General features: G+C 36.9%; 1 protein-coding gene and 1 long non-coding RNA gene across 6 annotated transcripts in view; one reads left to right on the top strand and one right to left on the bottom strand.

Annotated features, from left to right (window-relative positions):
- LOC108587286 lies at positions 1-20,123 on the top strand. Its single transcript, XR_002523882.2, has 4 exons — positions 1-375; positions 10,549-10,583; positions 16,296-16,352; positions 19,871-20,123. It is a non-coding gene; the product is annotated as an uncharacterized LOC108587286 (long non-coding RNA).
- WWP1 (WW domain containing E3 ubiquitin protein ligase 1) overlaps positions 1-21,931 on the bottom strand; it is a 123,212-nt gene that overhangs the window by 53,304 nt on the left and 47,977 nt on the right. For 2 of the 5 annotated variants that reach the window (XM_003902938.5, XM_009213273.4), the window contains 4 exons: positions 15,882-16,019; positions 15,723-15,789; positions 12,206-12,390; positions 2,343-2,679 (listed from right to left, as the gene is read on the bottom strand). In XM_003902938.5, coding sequence (XP_003902987.1) covers positions 2,343-2,679; positions 12,206-12,390; positions 15,723-15,789; positions 15,882-16,019 — 727 coding nt within the window. Of the gene's footprint in view, positions 1-2,342; positions 2,680-9,259; positions 9,933-12,205; positions 12,391-15,722; positions 15,790-15,881; positions 16,020-21,931 lie in introns of those variants that run through there. The other 3 variants (XM_017962155.3, XM_021942473.2, XM_009213274.4) reach the window with 3 other exon arrangements.

The raw sequence follows: 21,931 nt of genomic DNA, 5'->3' as shown, positions 1-21,931 counted from the left end.
ATACCACTGCAAAAATGTTCTTAACAAAAGCAGAGGATTATATCACTCCCCTGCTTTACATTCTTTAATGCTTATTAGTGGTTTTCAGAAAAAAGTTCAAAACCCTTTGCAATCACACAAAATTCTTCATAGGGCTGTTTTCTCTTCAGCATTATATATCTTGCTGCCTCAAATGCTGAACTCAAACTATAACAAAATAATAATTCCTGGGTTCAGCATACTCATTTTCATGGGTACTAGGGATTTGAATGTGCAATTGGCTCTACTGAAAATGAAACTTTTCACCACTGTGCTAACTATAACTCCTCCTCTTCTTTCAGAATCCACTGAAGTGTCACAGCTTTCAGAAAGTATTCATCGATGTCAACAGCACAGGTGACTCCTCCCATTCCTTCTCTGCATGTGTTCCTTGTCATGGCATCGTAAACTTACCTCTGGTATTAGCTTTAATTATACTGTATACTGGCTGATTGTTTACTCCTCTTCCCCACCCCCAGCACTTAGATGATGAGGTTTCTGACAGTAAGAATAGTTTTTGTTTTGTTTTGTTTTGTTTTTTTAAGATGGAGTCTCGTTCTGTCATCCAGGCTGGAGTGCAGTGGCGCAATCTCAGCTCACTGCAAGCTCCGCCTCCCGGGTTCAAGCGATTCTCCTGCCTCAGCCTCCCGAGTAGCTGAGACTACAGGCGTCCATCACCATGCCTGGTTAATTTTTTGTATGTTTAGTAGAGACGGGGTTTCACCGTGTTAGCCAGGATGGTCTCGATCTCCTGACCTCGTGATCCACCCACCTCGGCCTCCCAAAGTGCTGGGATTACAGGCATGAGCCACCACGCCCGGCTAAGAATAGCTTTTTATATGTCTTTGCCACAGTGACTGTTACATGAGAGACTAGGATAAATGACTAATTTACCAAAGACAGAGGACACAGGACAAGAGATTCTTGAGAGGGAAAGGAAAGCTGAAACATTTGCAGGAAAAAGAAGAGGGAAAAGCGGTTGAAAATAAGCTCAGAGAAAAGTCTGGCCTGAACATATAGATTTAATAGTTAAAATGATGGAGCACTGGCCAGGTGTGGTGGCTCACACCTGTAATCCCAACACTTTGGGAGGCGAGGCGGGTGGATAACGAGGTCAGGAGTTTGAAACCAGCCTGACCAACATGGAGAAACCCCTGTCTCTACTAAAAATACAAAAATTAGCTGGGCATGGTGGCAGGTGCCTCTAATCCCAGCCCCTCACGAAGCAGAGGCAGAAGAATCACTTGAATCTGGGAGGCAGAAGTTGCAGTGAGTCAAGACTGTGCCATTGCACTCTAGCCTGGACAACAAGAGTGAAACTCCATTGCAAAACAATAATAATGGAGAGTGCTAGATCTACTGGGGTAAGCACACAAAGGAAGACCAAAGGTTGAAACCATAATTATGCAGTGGACAACATCAGATGAGCCAGTAAGGGGCACTGAGAAAAAACAATTCTAAAAAAAACCAAGGTACATTAACAGTGACTGAGGTAAGAAAATGAAGACAATAGTGTAGAGACATCTAGAAGTACAGTTGCAACAGCTACAAGAGTTGACATTCTGATCACTGTAAGCTGTGTTGGAAAGCACTGTGTCCATATTTTGATTGCAGCACTTTCTGACCGTATTGTATATACTGTACACGTTTACAACTGTGAATCACTACATAAGCTTCTTGAAGGCAGAGACAATTAATCATTAATTAATATTAGTATTACCAGTGCCAAAGGTCAAAGAAATTGTTACATGAATACAGAGGAGATGACCAAATGGAATAAACATATAGAATACTCTTTAAAGAAAATCATGGGGAGCTAAATAATTATAATGAGAAACTTAAAAGAGCTTAAGAATTACTAATCAGCAATGAAAAACTGTGTTTTTCATAGTCAATCAGCAAGGTATGTGACTCTCCAGCACTCAATTTATTAGCTGAGGAAAAGAAGAGCTATTTCCTCCCCAGCATGAGGTCTGGAAACAGACCACCAAGGATGCTAGAGAACTGAAGATATTATATGGAGTATCATGGTCACTCTTATGAAAAGTAAAAATAAACCAAGAATCAAATCAAGAGGGTTTTGCTAATTAACATCCGGTTTTTTGTTTTCCCTTCATACTACATATATTTCAACCAGATGAGCAATTGTTCTTAGTTTCAAAAAGTACTTCTTTGTAGCAAGTAAATAAATAGTATGATTCAGATCCCAACTTAGATTTTGAAGTTCTGAACAATGAAAACATTTTATACACACATTCAATAGTCATATGTTAACAGACAGTTGCTACTTAAATGCAAGTCAGACATTAAAAAATTTAACATACCCTGATGGCAAGGTTTCTGCGTTGGCATTCCCAGACTGCTGCCGTACAGGATCCACACACCCATCTGGCTGTCTTGATTTGGCTGCTTCAAAAGCAGAACTACTTCTAGAATTAGAGGTGTCAGGCTCTAATATACTTCTAGCTTCAGATCCCAATTCTGCACTGGTAGAAGGAATACATTCATTGTTTTCTGAGGAAGTCAGTATTTCTTGAACTGGAGGATCTTCAACAGTAGTACTAGTGCAATTTGGAGACAAGGCATTTTCTTCAGACACTACTGGAGTACCCGTGACAGAAGCATTATCAGTTGGTGCAAATGAGGATGATTCTCCATTAACTGAGAAGGAAAAATTAATAAAACAATCTATCAAGTAATGATAAAGCAATCAATTACCTAATCAATTGACTACACTTATTCAGAGCCTAATCCAGACTAAGCAACTACAATCCATTCTCCAAACAGCAGATAAAGTAATCTTTTCAAAATATGTAACATAAAATAAAATGGAGATTTTTTTTTGTTGCTCAAAATTTCAGGGATAAATATGTAAATGATAAAAATTTAAGTATGTATAATAATAACAACCTTAAGGAGAGAGGCACCAACATTAAGATAACCAATGTTTTCCCTCCAAATCATCAATTCTGAGAAGTCTGTATGGGCCATCTAAACTTTGCTTTCAATTGCTCTTCTCTTGTGTAAATGGTAGCTAACGTCAAACAAACTGTTTTGCCAATAGTAGGAATTCTATGATGGCATCAATTCTTAAAATAGCACTATAGGGGTTACAAGAACCTGTTCTACACTTTTTCAAGAAATAACCCAGTACTGCAATCCAGTGACACAGTTTTCCTAATTTTCATTTTAAGTGTGATTGATTGCTCTAGTTCGACTATGTGTCACTATAAAAATGAGTCAAATTAAAACTGTAAGGGTGAACAGATTACAGAATAAAACCTACTAGAAAACCACATATCAAACGGCAGAGGGAGACATAATCACAAATTTTAGGAGAATTAATGACAAAAAACCCCACTCAGATTAAATGCTACTGGACATGGCCAAAGAAGTACCAAAGATGTAAGAAAAAAAGGTAATAAAAGAGCTTAGAATTCATTCCAGGTACAGAAAAAAAGAAAAAAGTAACCAGAAGAAAATGAATTTTGATCAAAAGACCCAAAAAAAAGATCAGAATTTCCTAATGCACCTGATATGACTCAAGAACTTACTGAAAATATAATATCTAAGTCCTCATACTAGACTTATTGAATCTCTAGGGGAAATCGCTAGGGAGGAACCTGGGGATCTGCATTTTCAACAAATGCATATGATTTTTTTAATCAGGAAAGCTGGAGAAACCATAAAATATACCTTTCCAAGTTTTATAAAGAAAACATGTTTAATATAAATAACATTAGAAATACCACGTACAATTTCCTATCAATGAGTTTGAAATTAGCTAAACTAACTCAAAGGAAAGAAAAAAAAGACAAATCAGAGTAGCAATGGAAAAGGTGATGAAAGTTCTAATACCATCGCTCCCAAAGGCCCCAGGCTCAGAAAGGTTTCTGAGAAAATTCTATGAAGACTTTATCAGATAGATCATTCCTACGTTATTTAAGGTGTTATAACACATTAGGGGAGAAAAAGTGAAAAGGAGTGTCCTAACTCACTCTGGGAAGGTAATGTAATGTAACCTTTCAAAGCTGAAACTGAACAACAACAGAACAAGAAGACTATAGACTAACATCATGTATAAATTCAAGGATGATTTGATATTAGGAAACTACATTAGAAAATCTACTATGTTAGCAGATTAAAGGATAAACATCATATGATTATTTTCAATACAAACCAAAAGCATTCAAGAAAATCTTGGTAAAATACCTGACAAGAAGAATCAGGAAAAATTCACAAGTAATCTAGATTATCACAAACCTATAGTCATTAATATACAATAATTGTAAAACATTTTAAGAACCTCTTTTTTTTTTTTTTTTTTTGAGATGGTGTCTCGCTCTGTGGCCCAGGCTGGCATGCAGTGGCGCGATCACAGCTCATTGCAACCTCCGTCTCCCAGGTTCAAACGATTCTCCTTCCTCAGCCCCCCAAGTAGCTGGGATTACAGGCGCCTGTCACCAAGTCCCGTTAATTTTCCTATTTTTTTGGTAGAGACAGGGTTTCACCTTGTTGGCCAGGCCAGTCTCGAACTCCTGACCACAAATGAACCACCCGACTTGGCCTCCCAAAGTGCTGGGATTACAGGCATGTTTTTACATGCCTAGGATTACATGGCCTCCCAAAGTACTGGGATTACAGCCTATTGTAAGAACTTCTATTAAGATCAAGAATAAATTAAAATCAGGGCTGGGCATGGTGGCTCATGCCTGTAATCCCAGCACTTTGGGAGGCCGAAGTGGGTGGATCACGAGGTCAGGAGTTTGAGACCAGCCCGACCAACATGGTGAAACCGCATCTCTGCCAAAAAATAGGAAAATTAGCTGGGTGTGGTGGTGTGTGCCTATAATCCCATCTACTTAGGAGGCTGAGGCAGGAGAATCGCTGGAATCCAGGAGGTGGAGGTTGCAGTGAGCCGGGATCATGCCACTGTACTCTAGCCTGGGCAAAAGAGCAAGACCCCCCTAAAAAAAAAAAAAAAAAAGAAAAAGAAAAAGAGTAAATTAAAATCAGCAACAAAACAAAGAAGATCACAATTACCATGCCAATTCAATATTGATTATATTTGAAAATCCATTAAGAAAAGTCATAACAACATTGGAAAGAAGACGGTAAAACTCATTTGTAATGAAAATGACAAATACATTATTTATTTAGAACACACAAGAAAATTTTTCTTAAAAACCCATTAGAACTAATTAATTGGAGCTAAAACATTTCAGCAAAATGAACAGACACAAGATCAACATCAAGATTACATTAAAAAAAAAAAAAATTCTTGCTCTGTCACCCAGACTGGAGTGCAGTAGTGCAATCTCAGCTCACTGCAACCTCAGCACCCCAGGTTCAAGTGATTCTCCTGCCTCGGCCTCCCAAGTAGCTGGAATTATAGGCGTGTGCCACCACACCCGACTAATTTTTTTTGCATTTTTAGTAGAGACAGGGTTTCATCATGTTGGCCAAGCTGGTCTTGAACTCCTGATCTCAAGTGATTCCCCAACCTGGGCCTCCCAAAATGCTGGGATTACAGGCATGAGCCACTGCACACCCAGCATGAAGAAAACATTTTTAAAAACATTACTAAAAAGACAGAATGAATACAGACATAAAATATCTCTCAATGGGAAGATTCAGTATTGTTAAAATAATAATATACAATAAACTCTTCTTGAAATGCAAATGTTGGTCAGATGCAAAGCACTACAAATTCTCATTCATTGCAGTGGGAATGCAGGAGTACAGACACTTTGAAAGACAGTTTGGCCGTATGTTACAAAAGTAAACATACTTTAAAAACACAACCCACCACTCTCACTCCTCAGTACAAATGAATTGAAAACTTATATTCACGTAAGAGCCTGCACACAAATGTATATAGCAATGTTTTTCACAATTGCCAAAAACTGCAGTAACCAAGGAGCCTTAATAAGTGAATATTTAGTGATAAAAAGAAATGAGAAGTCAAGCCACAAAAAAACATGGAGAAACCTTAAATGCACATTGCTAAGTGAAAGAAGCCAATGTGAAAAGGCTACACACACTGTAGGACTCCAATTATGTAACATCCTGGAAAGGACAAAACTACCGAGACAGTATTTAAAAACAGTGGTTGCAAAGGGTTTGAGGGATGAATAAATGAAACATGACAATATGAATTTCTCAAACCCACAGAACCAGTACAACACAAAGAAGGAACCTTAATGTAAGGTAACATAAACTATGGACTTTAGTTAATAACAATGTATTAATAATGGTTCATTAATTGTAACAAACATACCACAGTAATGCAAAATGTTAATAAGAGAAAAACTCTGAGTGGGGTGGGAGGACATATGGAAACACTCTACAATCTGCCCAATTTTCCTGTAAATCTAAAACTGTTCTAAAATATAAAATCTATTAATTTAAAAAAAGCTAGCTTAGAAACAAATTATTTCTATTCAATAATTCAACAAATGTTTGTTCTTCAATACTGCTCAGAACTGCATTAAGATGCCACAATAATATTTGATTGGAGAGATTACTGTTCATATATATCAATGGTTCTTGACTAGGGAAGATTCTGCTCTCCCCACCTCCAAAGACATTTAGTAATGTCTGTAAATGCATTTTGTCATCACAACTAGGAGAAGGTAAGACGTTACTGGCACCTAGTGCATACAGGTCAGGAATACTGCTAAACATTCTATTAATATAATGCACAGGACAGCCCCCTACAACAAAGAATTACCTGGGCCAATATGTCAATAGTGCTGAAATTGAGAAACTCTGATACCTATGTGCCCAGCCACCTGGCAGTGTGCAGCCTATGGTAGCTGCAAAATAAACATCTGTTGACAAATGGATATAAGAAAGACTGAACAGATAAAACCGAAAAAAGAAGGAAAGAAAAAGGAAAGAGGAAGGACAGGATGGTAGGCTCCCTGCTCATGCAGAAACATAGGGCAAAAAATTAAAATCTTATGTAACAGGTATGATAGCAGAAGCTTATGCAAACCATCTTATCTCCACAAGACATAAGACCACACTCACTGGCTTGGTTTCTTAATGAACATATCCCAAGCCTTACTTGTAGCCATTATGACTTCTGGGTTATAAGACATATCTTCCTAACTTTATGTTTAGTCTTTGAGAGGTTAATTTTCGCATGAACTTTATGGTATATCCATTTCAAAGCACCATGCAATTATCCTCACTCTAAAAGTACATTCAAATATAAAGAAGAAAAAAGTAGAAATACTAAATGCCATTTTTTCTCCATTTTAAAATTACGACATGAAAAATAACTGTTTGCATATACACAGCAAGTTTCTTTAATATTCAGTTCACACTTGAGAGTGGATGTGGCTTTAAAGAGGGTACATCATGAAGGAGTCTTCTGGTGATGGTACAGTACTGTATCTGGATTGAACTGGTGGTACATGAAGCCATATGCGTGACAAAACTGTACAGAAACACACAGACACACGCAGGTAGAAATTGTGAAATGTGAACAAGCTCTATGGGTTATATTCATGTAAATTTCCTGATTTTGATACAAAATAGTTGTACAAGATGTTAACACTGGAGGAGGCTGGTGAAGGGTGCATGAGACCTTCCTATACATTTCTTTGCAACTTTTTGTATATTTATAGAGCTAAAAAAAATACAATAAACTTGTGATATCATTTAGTTCTCTACGAAATTTACCACACTGAGCTCTGATCTACTTGATTAATAAAATAATAACTACATATTAGAAAAAGTTATTTTACACTAGAAGTTATAACCAGAGGAACAAAGTAGAAAAGAATATATTTTCCTTAAATACCACTCTCCAAGGACTATTATGTTTTAGATTATCTCATTTAACCTCCAAAACTGTTCTATAAGGTAGTCGCATATTATCCTCTTTTCATAAATTTTTAGGATGCTAAATTTGTCCAAGGTTACAGAGTTAACATGGTAAGTGGTTGAGCTGAGACACCACGTTACCTCCTGTCAGAGGCTAAATCTAATCTTTTTTTTGAGACAGAGTCTTGCTCTGTCGCCCAGGTTTGAGTGCAGTGGTGCGACCTCAGCTCACTGAAAGCTCCGCCTCCTGGGTTCACACCATTCTCCTGCCTCAGTCTCCTGAGTAGGGACTATAGGTGCCCACCACCACGCCCGGCTAATTTTTGTATTTTTAGTAGAGATGGGGTTTCACCATGTTAGCCAGGATGGCCTCTATCTCCTGACCTCGTGATCCACCTGCCTCCCAAAGTGCTAGGATTACTACATTATGATTGCCTCCCATTTTAACCTGGAATACCTGCCAATCTTCATAGCAACTAAACTGTCAAATGGATCCCCTTACTCAAGCTTCAAAAGAACAGGAGTTGGGGGAGGGGGAAGCCTTCATGTATAATACTGTCTTTGACAAAAATATATCATTTGTCTTAAACCCCTTAGTACTGGCCCATGATCCCTAATCTGAAACCTTAAGTGCCAGGTGTGTTCCAGAATTCATAACTTTTTGGAATTTAGAAAGGTAGCAGTGGACAACATGGTAGCTCACCCCTGTAATCCCAACAATTCGGGAAGGTGAGGTGGTATGATTGCTTGGGGCCAGGAGATTGAGACCAGCCTGGGCAATATGGCAAGACCTCATCTCTACAAAAAATCTTAATATTAGCCAGGCATGGTGGCACATGCCTGTAGTCCCAACTATTCAGGGGGCTGAGGCAGGAGGATCACTTGAGCCCAGGAGGTCGGAGCTACAGTGAGCCATGATGGGGTTACTGCACTCCAGCCTGGAAGTCAGGGCAAGATCCTGTCTCAAAAAAACAAACAAACAAAGGTAAAGGCATATATATTGTATATTACACTATGCCTGGAGGGGGTTTAGGGGTCACACATCATGACTAAATACATTAATATTTCTGCAGCAAAATGCAGAGATATGCAGAGTAAGCATGGTAAGTAAAAACCATAAATAGCCTTCCATCAGTTCTAGTCATTTTGCCACCAAATGAGTTTACCAAAAAAATAAATAAATAAAAATAAAAAACAAACACCTTTTGGTTTCAGAGATTTCAAGCTTGTGGAATTGCAGATTAAGGGATTAAAAACATTTAACATGTTATACATAGAATATACACACCTCCATCCCATCTCCAAAAACAAAAGCTAATTTTTGAAATCCTTAATTAGAAAAAGTAATGCCATCTTACACCAACACCTTAGAAGGACAGGGATTACCCACTCCTTGAAAAGATACCTGAATTCATCCTCCTATTAAGTGATGAACAATCATCCAAAAAGCCATCAGTTAAATGGCTGCTACCAACAGAACAGGTTCCGGAAGCCTCTGTAAACCAGCCAATAGAATGATGACAGTTGGATTGTTTTGTCAGATGTCACTAGCAATAATCAGAGGTGGTGAAAAGGATAGGGGAATGCTGTTTGAAGCCTAGCAGCATAAAAGACGGACAGTATAGCTTTGAGATCCTATAAAAATCACACACATCAAAATGAATAGGAAGAAAGCAAAGCGCACAGAATCAATAGCCAGATAGTGGAATGTCAATTATAGTTCTTCTATTTCTTAGCTGTGCCCTCTCAGTGCCTCAGTTCCTTCATCAGAGAAAAGGAAAAATACTACCACCTATTTCAAAGAGTTATTGTGAGAGAGAGAAATCTGTTAATGCATATATACTATTTAGAACATGCAGGGCACAAATAGGAGCTATTATCACTATTTTTCAGATTGTCATAGATTTCCTTACAGTTACTATGAAATGTCATGAGAATTATGATAAGACCCTCATTTCTAGTTCCTCACATTCGTTTTATTTTTACCTTAAAATTTTAGGCAAGGATAAATAAGAAAGAAATGTGAGAACTGAACTTATTACCAATGGAAAGAATCTATACAGTATCAGACAAGCTGTAGAGGTATAAATTAAGATTCTACGATGAGGAAAGCCTCAATTTCTTCTCCTTTTTACATCAACATCTGAATACATCCACATGCCAAAACATACAACTAATTAGTGGTCAATGGATATTTTCACAGATGTATTCAATCAGCTGAATATTTTAGGAATAAGAGCAAAACCTCCAAATCCATATTCAAGGTGAATATCCCTTATCTAAAATGCTTGGAACCAGAAATGTTTCAGATTTCAGATATTTGTTTAAATTTTGGAATATGTGCATTTTACTTGCCAGTTTAGCATCCCTAATCCAAAAATCCAAAATCCGAAATGCTCCAGTGAGCATTTCTGAAATTTCAGCATCAAGTCAATGCTCAGTTTCAGATTTTGGAGCATTTTAGATTTGAGATTTTTTAGATTAGAGATACTCCACCTGTATTAGAAATAGTAGCAATTTTAACTGATCTGTTCTTAACTTAGAAATAATCTGAATAATCCAAGATGATATTTCCTTTTCTGCTTTGCTAACAGAACTCTCAGAGACAAATGTTCTTACTAGAAAGTAGGTGAAAATCAGAAAATACATGAACTTTGCTCATTAATAGTTGTATCTATTCTCTTTGTTTTCCAGCCACCTTAAATTAAGACTAAAAAATTCTACCTACTGTGAGTACTTGGGAAACCATCTTTTAGTCTACTTCCTTTTTTTTTTTTTTTAAGGGGAGCATTATTAAAGAAATTAAATTTTAAAAATATCATTCACGTGTCAGTTCTCAATGTTTACGAAAACTCTCAGACAACTCCTGGTAAACATCCCCCAAATACCAACCTTGGATAAAAATACATAATTAAGACTTATTACTGGCTGGGTACAGTGGCTCACGCCTGTCATCCCAGCACTTTGGGAGGCTGAGGCAGGTGGATCACTTGAAGTCAGGAGTTTGAGACCAGCCTGGTCAATATGATGAAACCCCGTCTCTACTAAAAATACAAAAATTAGGGGGACATGGTGGCGCACACCTGTAATCCCAGCTACTCATGAGGCTAAGGCACAAGAATCTCTTGAACCCAGGAGGCAGAAGTTGTAGTGAGCTGAAATCCTGCCACCACTCTCCAGCCTGGGCAACAGAGTGAGACTCCATCTCAAAAAAAAAAAAAAAAAAAAAGACTCATTATCAAAAAGGTCCATCTATTTTAATGTAAATACTGAATTGCTTCTTTACGTATTTCTACTTCTGAATACTTTCCCAGAAATGGACAAACACAGGGAGGAATACAGGCTCTTGAATAAAAAGACCAGGATTTCAACTTAATTCCCAACATGTGTGCTAATAATCTTAAAAACATCCTAAGATGTTTAAGTTTCAGGAGACTCACCTGAAAGAGTTAATATACAATGACCAAACAAAGCATTTATGAATCTTATAACTGAGTCCACTAAGGATTATAGAGGACATCTTCCTTAGGCATTCCTTCTATAATACAGTAAAGCTTACTTTTGGAAAATAAACTTTCTGAGAGCTATTCAACTCCTAGTACATTTTTCCACCAAGTTAGATGCCAAGAATAATAAATTTATATACTGAAAGAGGGGATAAAAGAACCATTCATTACTCACTTTTACTAAGAAATCAATGAATTAACTAAAGTTCTTTCAGAAGTATATTTTATACCATGAATTACACAGTGCTCTTTGTGGCGTAAAGCTTAAGAATCTAGCTCTCATATACGCACTTGCTTAGTAAAAGTTCTGACCTCTAAAATATTTTTTGAAATATCTTCCTAAACAATCCAGAAAGTTTCAAATTATTAGGAAAAATTTCAGGCATTGTAATTTTTAAATTCCTATCATAGACTAGAATATTAAGAAAGACTGCACAGGCTGGGTGCAGTGGCTCATGCCTGTCATCCCAACACTTTAGGGAGGCTGAGGCGGGCAGATCACTTGAGGTCAGGAGTTCGAGACCAGCCAGTTGCCAAAGAGGTGAAACTCTGTCTCTACTAAAAATACAACAACTTATAGTTGGGTGTGGTGGTGGGTGCCTGTAGTCCCAACTGCTCAGGAGGCTGAGGCAGGAGAATTGCTTGAACCCAGGAGGCAGAGGTTGCAGTGAGCCGAGATCGCACCACTGCACTCCAGCCTGGGCAATAGAGTGAGACTCCATCTCACACACACACACACACACAAAAAGACTGGACTGCACAAAAAGGGAAGTGTAGGCATGGATGGATACATAAACTTTATTTACTTTTCCTTTAAACAAGGTGTCAAAAATAGCCTTGCTTACCAGTGTCATCGGCAGGCTCAGATGTGAGTGGTTTTGGAGCTGGTGTATTTTTGGGTCTGGCAGCAACCTGAGATGGAGATGAAGGTGTGTTGTCTCCATTAACTACATACGAGCAGCATGAGTTTTGGACTAGAGTGCTTGTAGGTACATGATTATCTATTCCATTCGTGCCTTCAACAGCCAACCTTGAAAAAAAAATGCCTTATTTCAATCATTTAAGTACAAGTCAACAACATTTCATGAGAATTTTCATAAGAATTATTTATTGAGTTCTCTTAAGTTTCTTTTTTGTTATTTATTTTTTAAAAATTTTTTAGATTCTACTTCCAAACAATTGAGTTCTTACATTTCAAGTAAAATGAGAGGTAATGAACAAAGATATGACATGTTTTATATTAAAGTTTTAATTACTTTTCAGTTCTAAGTATATCCATTCTGCAGATAAAAAAATACTGAGGTATACAAACATACTAAGTCAAAATAAATAAGGTCTCTCACAAAAATATTCAAATTGTACATTTTAAATATTTAAGACTAATATTAATCTATTTTAAAAGCTCTAAAAGAAAGTAGTTTCAAAAAGTTCATGAAATTATATGAATCATAAAAATCAAGTACAAACTACTGTAAATTTTTTTTTTTTTTTAGAGACAGGGTCTCACTTTGTCACCAAGGCTGGAGTGCAGTGGCTCACTGCAGCCTCAACCTCTTAGGCTCAAATAATCCTCCTGCCTCAGCCTCTTGATCAGCTAAGAGCACAGGCATGCATCACAGTGTCCAGCTAATTTTTTAAATTTTTGTAGAGATTGGATCTCCCTTTGTTGCCCAGGCTGGTCTCGAATTCCTGGCCTCAAGCGATCCTCCCATCTTGACCCCCAAAGTGCTGGGATTATAGGTGTGAGCCATTGTACCTGGCATGAAACTATTATAACTTTATTAAATCTTGAAAAATAAGTGAAAAACAGTCTTCAGATATTGATTACAAATTAGCATATACGAGGCACTAAAATCATGACTACAGGATTATCAAAAAAAGCTAAATATTATACCCCAGAACTATAAAAATGTGTAGTATATACATTAGCAAATAAGTAACTCTAACAACAAAATCAAACATTTTAAGTCTTATTGGCAGTGGAAGGAACTGAGCGATTTGGTGAGACACAGTGTTTAAAAAAAAAAAAAAAAAAATTTAAAGGAGTTGGAAATTGTTAAGTGGCCAGGAGTGCTTTTCCAAATACACAGGTCATCCCATATCTACTCTCCACAGAGCAGCCTGAGCATTGTTTTAAAAATATAAACCAGATCATCATGTCACTCTCCTGGTTAGCCAATAAATCTTTTGAAAATCAACCACACCTTTATCCCATCTTCTCTCTAACCTATTTCTCTCTGAGCTCATCCTTGCTCACTTTGCAGCAGATATCGATTTTACTGAATATCAAAAACATACTGAACAGTCTTCAAATGTTTATTACAAATTATGATATGCCAGGTGGTAAAACATAATAACTATGAAATTATCAGAAAAGTTTAAAGTTCTTCCCTCAGAACTCTGCACAGATGGTTCATTCTTGGCTTATTAATCTTAGCTCAAATCACACTTCCTCAGAGATGATTCCTTGGCATCTCTTAAAAATAGGCTCCCTTCCATTCCTGTCATCTTGTCCCGTTTAAATGACTTCATAGTGCTTATTGCTATGTCCAATTAGTGTATTTATGTCTTCTGTTGTTTACTATACATATATATACACACACATATATGTGTGTGTGTGTGTGTGTGTGTGTATATATATATATATTCTTCCCCCCCGAGACGAAGTCTTGCTCTGTCGCCCAGAGTTGGAGTGCAATGGCGTGATCTCAGCTCACTGCAACCTCTGCCTCCCGGGTTCAAGCAATTCTCCTGCCTCAGATTCCCAAGTAGCTGGGATTACAGGTGCGCACCACCACGCCTGGCTAATTTTTTTGTATTTTTAGTAGAGACGGGGTTTCACCATGTTGGTCAGGCCAGGCTCCTGACCTCATGATCTGCACACCTCAGCCTCCCAAAGCACTGGGATTACAGGCACGAGCCACCGTGCCCAGCCTACTATCTACCTTTATCTCAACAGAATGTCAATTTCATGGGAACACTGCTGGTATTCTTAGTACCTGAACTAATGTCTGGCATCAAACAGGCATTCAGTAAATATCTGCTGAATGAACAAATGATTAATGAATCCCACCCTCCTTTCCCTTGTCTGTCACCTATACATTTGGAACAAGATGTGTTTAGGAAGTTTGGGCAGGTAAAGACTGAAATGATTGTGATTTGTACGCCCCTCCCGAGGCAACTAGCAAGAATCAGTGATTCAGAAGTCTAGGTAAAATCACCCATCTGAATTTCTCCTGGTACTATAGAACTAATCTTTAATTCAAAGAGTCTTACTATGCAATCGACAATATTTGGTAGTAATTCAAGCTCCTCTACCCATCTAAAATTTTTTTAATTACATGGACATTAAATATATTTACTTAAGCCAAATATACATTCAGAAGGCATACTTATCTGTTCAAGTGGTCTAATGAGAATCACTAAATGGCAAGTTAGAAGAAATGATACTAATAACTATAGATTAATAAAGGTCACACTTTGTCATATACCAGTATGCTTTTTCAAAGGTAATGAGTCCGTTTTACAATAGTATATTTTTATATTTTCAGGTGCTAATTCCACTTTATTTGATCTATTATATACTTTTATTCCAATTTAAATTACTTCAAACAAAAAAAACCTTTATTAATTGTCACGAACTGTGAATGCCAGGGTGTTTCTGAAATGTTAGAATGATATATCTGAGGGAAGGCCACAATGATGTCTGAGAGAAAGCCACAATCTGTGGAGCATTTACCTTCTCATGATTTACAGCATAATGCCAATCCAGAGAGTGGTATGATACCTATTTATCCATAGTAACTGACTGTACTTATAAAATACGTCTAAATACAGATTTTAAAAAGCCATTTTCAATAAAAAGAAATAAAGCACTGTACATGCTACAACATAAATGAACTTTGAAACATGCTAAGAAAAAGAAGCCAGTCACAAAAGATCACATACTGTATGAATCCATGTATATAAAATGGCCAGAATAGACAATTCACAGACACAGAAAAAGTAGATTTATGGGTACAGGGAAAAATGGAGAGTGAGTACTCATGCATACATGGTTTCTCTTCAGGGTAGAATGTTCTGAAATCACACAGTAGAGAAGGTAACACAACTATGTTAATATATTAAAAACGATTAAAACATATACTTTTAAAAAGTGAATTTCATGATATATGTATGATATCTCAATAAAGCTGTAATTTTTTAAAAAGCTACTTTCACAAGAATTAACCAAATGACATGTTTAGACATAAGCTTCTAAATTCTGTGGCAAATTCTAAACTAAGGTAAAATATAAAACTTCTTATTCAGGAAATATGTTCCACATCATGTCGCCACCCATATTCAAATAAAATATTCTACCTGGCAGTTGTCCTTGCTGAAGGCTCTCCATTTTCATGTAAGGCATCACCATTTTGCTGTATTTCTACTGAACAACAAGAAAGAAAGAAACTAGGTTTTTATATACTTCTTGCTCATTCTTTTTCCTTTAAATTTTACAAACATATAAAGTTAGCTTACTGGTTGGAGATGAGCTGCAGTTTGTTATATTTTCTTGCTCAATCACCAATCCATCAAGCACAACTGTCAATTCACCAGTTTGTGCTATGCCATTCTTGTTTTCCAAGGAAAGTTTTAATTGTTCTTTCACTCTTTCCACTAGAAAGAAGAATATTCTAATTTAAAAGCTTTTGCCATATATAAAAATGCTTCAGAAATCAAAATTACATTTCAAGAATCACTCTAATTCAGTACTTGACATTTGGAAGGAATTCTTTGCATGCCTTTGACACTTAGTTAAGTAATTCCTCTTTCCCTCTCAATCCCATGCTTTCAATATCACCTTTAATTGCTTCTGTGCATATTATAAATATTGGAGAACATATAAATACATCTAAATAATAACTGTAGCAATTATCTAAACTTGCTTTTCAGCTTAAGGTACCACAGAGGACTCTTGTGTCTGAGGCAAAATTTCTGCGCAAGAGTCAGGTAAGTTTGGTTTCAAATTCCAGTTCTGCTACTTACTGGCCGTGTATTCAGTAATTTATTCAAACGTCTTTAAGCCTTGGTTTCTTAATTACAAAATGGAGACGATGGATTTCAAACTAAAGGGACAGTGTTGAGGACCAAATGCAAAACCATATAGACAGCCCTAGCACCCCTTCTGAGGCACAGTTTACGTGCTCGATAAATGCTACGTATTGTGACAATCGTTTATCATCATTTTCATATAAGGATAAATACGTCCTTCCCATTATTAGAACAACTAGTTCTTTCTTAAATTCAAGGTCATTTTGCTTCAATTTCTGTTAGACTATATATTTAGACTATGTATTAAGTGATATATTAGACTTCTATATATTAAACTATATATTAATAGTTATTAGAAGGGGCTTAGAGAAAAGGAGAGACGAAGGTAAAAGAATACAGCTTCAGTTAGAAGGAATTTTTGTTTCTTTGAGATATTGTACAGTGTGATTTACACAGTAAATAATGTGTGGTACATTCAAAATTGCTAACAGTAAATTCCAAATGTTCTCATCACAAAAAAAAAAAAAAAGTATTTTAGGTGACAGATATGTTAATACGCTTGGTTTAATTATTCCACATTGTATTAATTGATCATGACATCACTCCGTATCCCATAAATATATACAACTACAATTTGTCAATTTACAATTTAAAAATAAAAACTAAAAGAGAAAGTTATCAGTGATCACTTTATTATTTAAACTGAGGCCAAATACTTCAATCTGATCTTCAGTGGCTTTCTGCAGTTTTTGCAATCACGGAACATTTCACGTTTTAGATGAAGTCCTTAACTTTGATCTTTCCTATATTTGATCTTTCCTATATTTAACAAATTTGGGTGGGGAGGGGAGGATCTCCATTTACCAGATGCCCAGAATAAATATGTTCACAGTTATCTATGTACAGAAAAGACAAGACAAAAATCTAGAACTACTAATCACTGGACAGAAATTCTTTGTGGCTAGGCCTGGTGGCTCACACTTGTAACCCCAGCACTTTGGGAGGCTGACACAAGAGGATCCCTTGAGTTAGGAGTTTGATACCAGCAACACAGTGAGATCTAGTCTCTATAAAAATTTTAAAAATTAAGGCCAGGCATGGTGGCTCACGCCTCTAATCCTAGCATTTTGGGAGGTGAGGTAGGCGGATCACTTAAGCCCAGGAGTTCAAGACCAACCTGGCCAGCATAGCAAGACCCTGTCTCTATTTTATTTTTTAAATTAAAAATTAGCCAGGTGCAGTGGCATGTGCCTGTATTCCCAGCTACTCAGGAGGCTGAGATGAGAGGATCCTGTAAGCCCAGGAGTTCAAGGCTGCAGCAAATGATGAATGCACTATTGCACTCTAGTGGGAGTAACAGAGTGAGGCCCTGTCTCAAAAAAGAAAGAAGGAAAGAAAAAGAAATTGTTTGCAAAAAAACAGTTTAAACCATGTAATAAAAGAAGACCTTATAGAATACCCCAACCATTTGTAGCATCACAGACCTCAATTCTACTTTACATCCCCCCCCAAAAAAACCAAACAAAAAAAAGACCAATTAAACAACTAGAAAAACTAAAGGAAATACAAAAGCACACACACAAAAAAACTATAAAAGCAGCCAGGCACAGTGGCTCACGCCTGTAATCCCAGCACTTTGGGAGGCCGAGGCGGGTAGATCACAAAGTCAGGAGATCAAGACCATCCTGGCCAACATGGTGAAACTCCGTCTCTATTAAAAATACAAAAAAATTAGCTGGGTGGCAGGCACCTGTAGTCCCAGCTACTTGGGAGGCTGAGGCAGAATTGCTTGAATCTGGGAGGCAGAGGCTGCAGTGAACCCAGATCGCGCCACTGCACTCTAGCCTGGGCGACAGAGCAAGACTCCTTCTCAAAAAAAAAAAAAAAGAAAACTACAAAAGCACAAATTTCAGCTTTCTCTAATAATCAATATCTGAAGAAAACTATATTGACTGACATACAATTGCATTCTTGTCATCTCCCATGATTTCAAGTGTCTGGAATTTGGTGATTTGGTTTCTCCTTAAAATATGAAGCTGTTTGACCAGATTCCTAAAGAACAGCCTTTTAAAATCTCTTTAGTGTGTGTTTCTTGGTAAGTTCTTTCATTTTTATTTATCTGTAAATGTCTGCATTCTCATCCTCAAAAGACAGACTTGTTGGACATATAATTTTATATTGGTAATGATCTCCTCTCAACTCTTTGAAGATATTTTTCCACTATCTTCTCCTATTACTAATTCTGCAATTCTAATTCATAAATCTTTGCAAATACCCAGTTTTTCTCTACAGCTGCTTTTTAAATTTATTTGTCTTTGGTATTATGCATTTCACTATGATATGGGGAGGTAGACCAAAAAACAAAAACATTCTTTTAGTGGTAAGTGCATTGAAGGAAATGAGCAAAGCAGTGGTAAGGAGGTCTCCTTTAGGCTGGTCAGGGTTTGATCCTGACCTGGTCACCTAGTGGCCTGGTCACTAGGCATGACTTTCTCTTTGCTCTGTTGTTTGGGACAGTATGAATCTGTGGACTCATGTTTTTCATTAGTGTTCAAAAACTTGCAGCCATTCTCTCTTAAAATATCTCCTCAAAAATCTGGCCCATTACCTATTTTTCATAAATAAAGTTTTATTTGAACACAGTCACACTCATTCATTTATATATTTTCTATGGCTGCTTTCACGTTAAAATGGCAAGTTAATTGGTGTAACAGAAACCACATATGGCCTACATGCTCAAATGTTTACAATCTGTCTCTTTACGGAAAACCTCTGCTTATGGTGGCTTATTCCCTTACGTTTATTATCTGACGTTAGCTTAAACTAATTTTAAGCTAATTTTTACCAGTGGTTTGATGATATGCCCTAATTTTACAGTGGTTTCATTGTACACCCAAGAGTGTAGACTAGAGGAGTTCAAGTTCAGCTCCCTTATCTCTGGCTATTAGCCAAAAGCTCAGCATCATTAAATCTGCTATTGGTATGGCAGACTATTCTAATTCTGGTTCATGAGGTTTTCTTTACCCCAATCCCCTCATCTCCTGGCTTTTTTTTTTTTTAAAGAAGAACAGTCCTCTACCTTTTTGCAAAATCATCAATGCCACAAAGATTTGTTCAATCCAATACCTAGGCATTCTGCAGTGGGAGGGTGTTTACAGTATATATTATTTCACAATTCTGAACATGGAAGATTGAGTTATAACATTTTGGATCATAAAACTGGAAGGACAATCACATAAATAATTCCCATGTACATGTGTGTGTCAGAGGGAAAAAGATATTATTCTGTCATAGTATAAACAAACCAACTCAGACATATTTATACATTCAATATTTGAGTGCCTGCAGTGTGCCAGGCACTGTAGCTGGGGAAGAAGCAGGACAAACCCTGACTAGCCTAAAGGAGATCTCCTTACCACTGCTTTGCTCATTTCCTTCAATGCACTTACCACAAAAAGAATGTTTCTGTTTTTCAGTCGACCTCCCCAAACAAACTGAAATCTCCAGCAGAGCAGAGAGATCTTGTCCAACTAATTCAGTGATGTATCCTCAGCAGCTGAGAGAAGGTAAGTGCTTAAGAAACATTTAAACTAAGTGATTAAGGTAGTCCTGTCCTAGGGGAACTTACTCTTACAAGGCAGAAGCTGATTTTTTTCGTACCTCCTAGCAATTTGAGACAGAACAACTTGAGTCTCTGAGGAGGCAGGTATATAAGTAGGTAATTTGTTCTATAAATCATGGATTTGTTGAAAATGTGTTTCACAGATTTCTATTTAGCTCAGAGCCACATTCTGAAGCAGTTTTTAAAAACTGCTCAATGTATTATCTATTGCTGAGTAACAAATTATCCTAAAACTTACTGGCTAAAAATAACAATAATCACTCATTATTGCCAAGAACTCAAGAGGGGCACACACACATCTGGCAGGTGGGGGTGCTGGCTGCTGAGAGGAGACCTCAGTGTCCCTCCACAGGGCTTTGTGAGAGTCTTCCCAATGGTTGCTGATTTCCCATGGTGAGTACTTCAAGAGAACAAGGCAAAAGCTAAAATGCCTATATGACTAAGTCTCAGAGGTCATACACCATCACTTCTGCCACAATCTAGTGATCACACAGATCATCTGTGACACAGTGTGGGAGGGGGACTACAGAAGGGTGTTGGAACACCAGAAGGTATGAATGCTTGGAGGCCATTTTAGAGGCTGGCCAACGTACTCGTAAGTATGAGAAAAACCAAATTTTTAGAAACAAAATGAATACATAAGGTTACATAGCTTGTAAGTGACAGTCCCAATAATAGCAAAGTTTTCTAATTCCTAAGTCTTTTCATTATATCATGCTATGAGTCAATGTTCAACAACTCACAAAGTTAAGCTCCCACTTCCTACCATGTAACAAAAAATTTCAGAATTTATTTATTTATTTATTTATTTATAATAAATCTGTAAACCTAGCACTTTGGGAGGCTGAGGTGGGTGGATCACTTGAGGCCAGGAGTTCGAGATCAGCCTAGCCAACCCAGAGAAACTCTGCCTCAACTAAAAATACAAAAATTAGTCAGGCATGGTGGCACGTGCCTGCAGTCCCAGCTACTCACAAAGTTAAGTAGCTAGGGTTATCCCTAAGAGCCTTGAGGGGAGGTTGAGGCAAGGAGAATGGCTAGAACCCAGGAGGCAGAGGTTGCAGTGAGCCGAGATCGTGCCACTGCACTCCAGCCTGGGCAACAGAGTGAGACCCTGTCTCAAAAAAAATAAATAAATACAAATTAAAAAATAAAAAGACTAATGATTAACTGAGAGAAAAAAATAAGAGCTCTTATGAATCAGTGAGAAAAAAACTAAACAAACCAATAAAAAAATGTACAGAGCATGAGACAATCATAAATGATGAAGTATGAATGATTAATAAACATCTGACCTTATTAATAATCAAAGAAATGCTTTGATAATAAAACTCATCTTTTTTACCAATTAATGTGGCAAATATTTACAAATGGGCACTGCCATATGCTACATTGTGTATATAAATTAGCAGAACTTTTCAGGAAGGCAGCTGAACTTCCTGACAACTTTGCATTCCCTTTTACCTCCCAGTAATTTCAATACAAAAAAAATTTCTAAAGAATAAAGAGGCACTTATATCACTGAATGTGAAAATACTGTTTATTCAAAGCTTTGACTTCAAAATGTCTGAGTTTGTGTTGATAGTAAGTGAATTTATAAAACAAAATTTGTCTTAGTATAAACTAAATAAGCAAATTCACTCAGTTAATAAGGCTAAAGAAAATTATAAAATAAAATCCAGTTTGATTATGCTCTGTCCAGTACCACAAATGACACATTTCTCTGCTGTATTTCCCCACCATTCAATATAAAGAGAGAATTATTCATTATAAATCATTTTGGACATAATTTACTTTGAAATGACCTTAATGGATTTCAAAATGCTTTCCCTGACAAAAACTAAGTTCTTGGTTCTATTAACACCATAAAAAATAAATAAATGAAAAACCTCAGTCTAATTACCAGTATTTGAAT

This window comes from Papio anubis, chromosome 8, assembly GCF_008728515.1.
Source record: "Papio anubis isolate 15944 chromosome 8, Panubis1.0, whole genome shotgun sequence".
Taxonomy (NCBI): Eukaryota; Metazoa; Chordata; class Mammalia; order Primates; family Cercopithecidae; genus Papio; species Papio anubis.
This window is presented reverse-complemented; position numbering and strand designations above follow the sequence as displayed.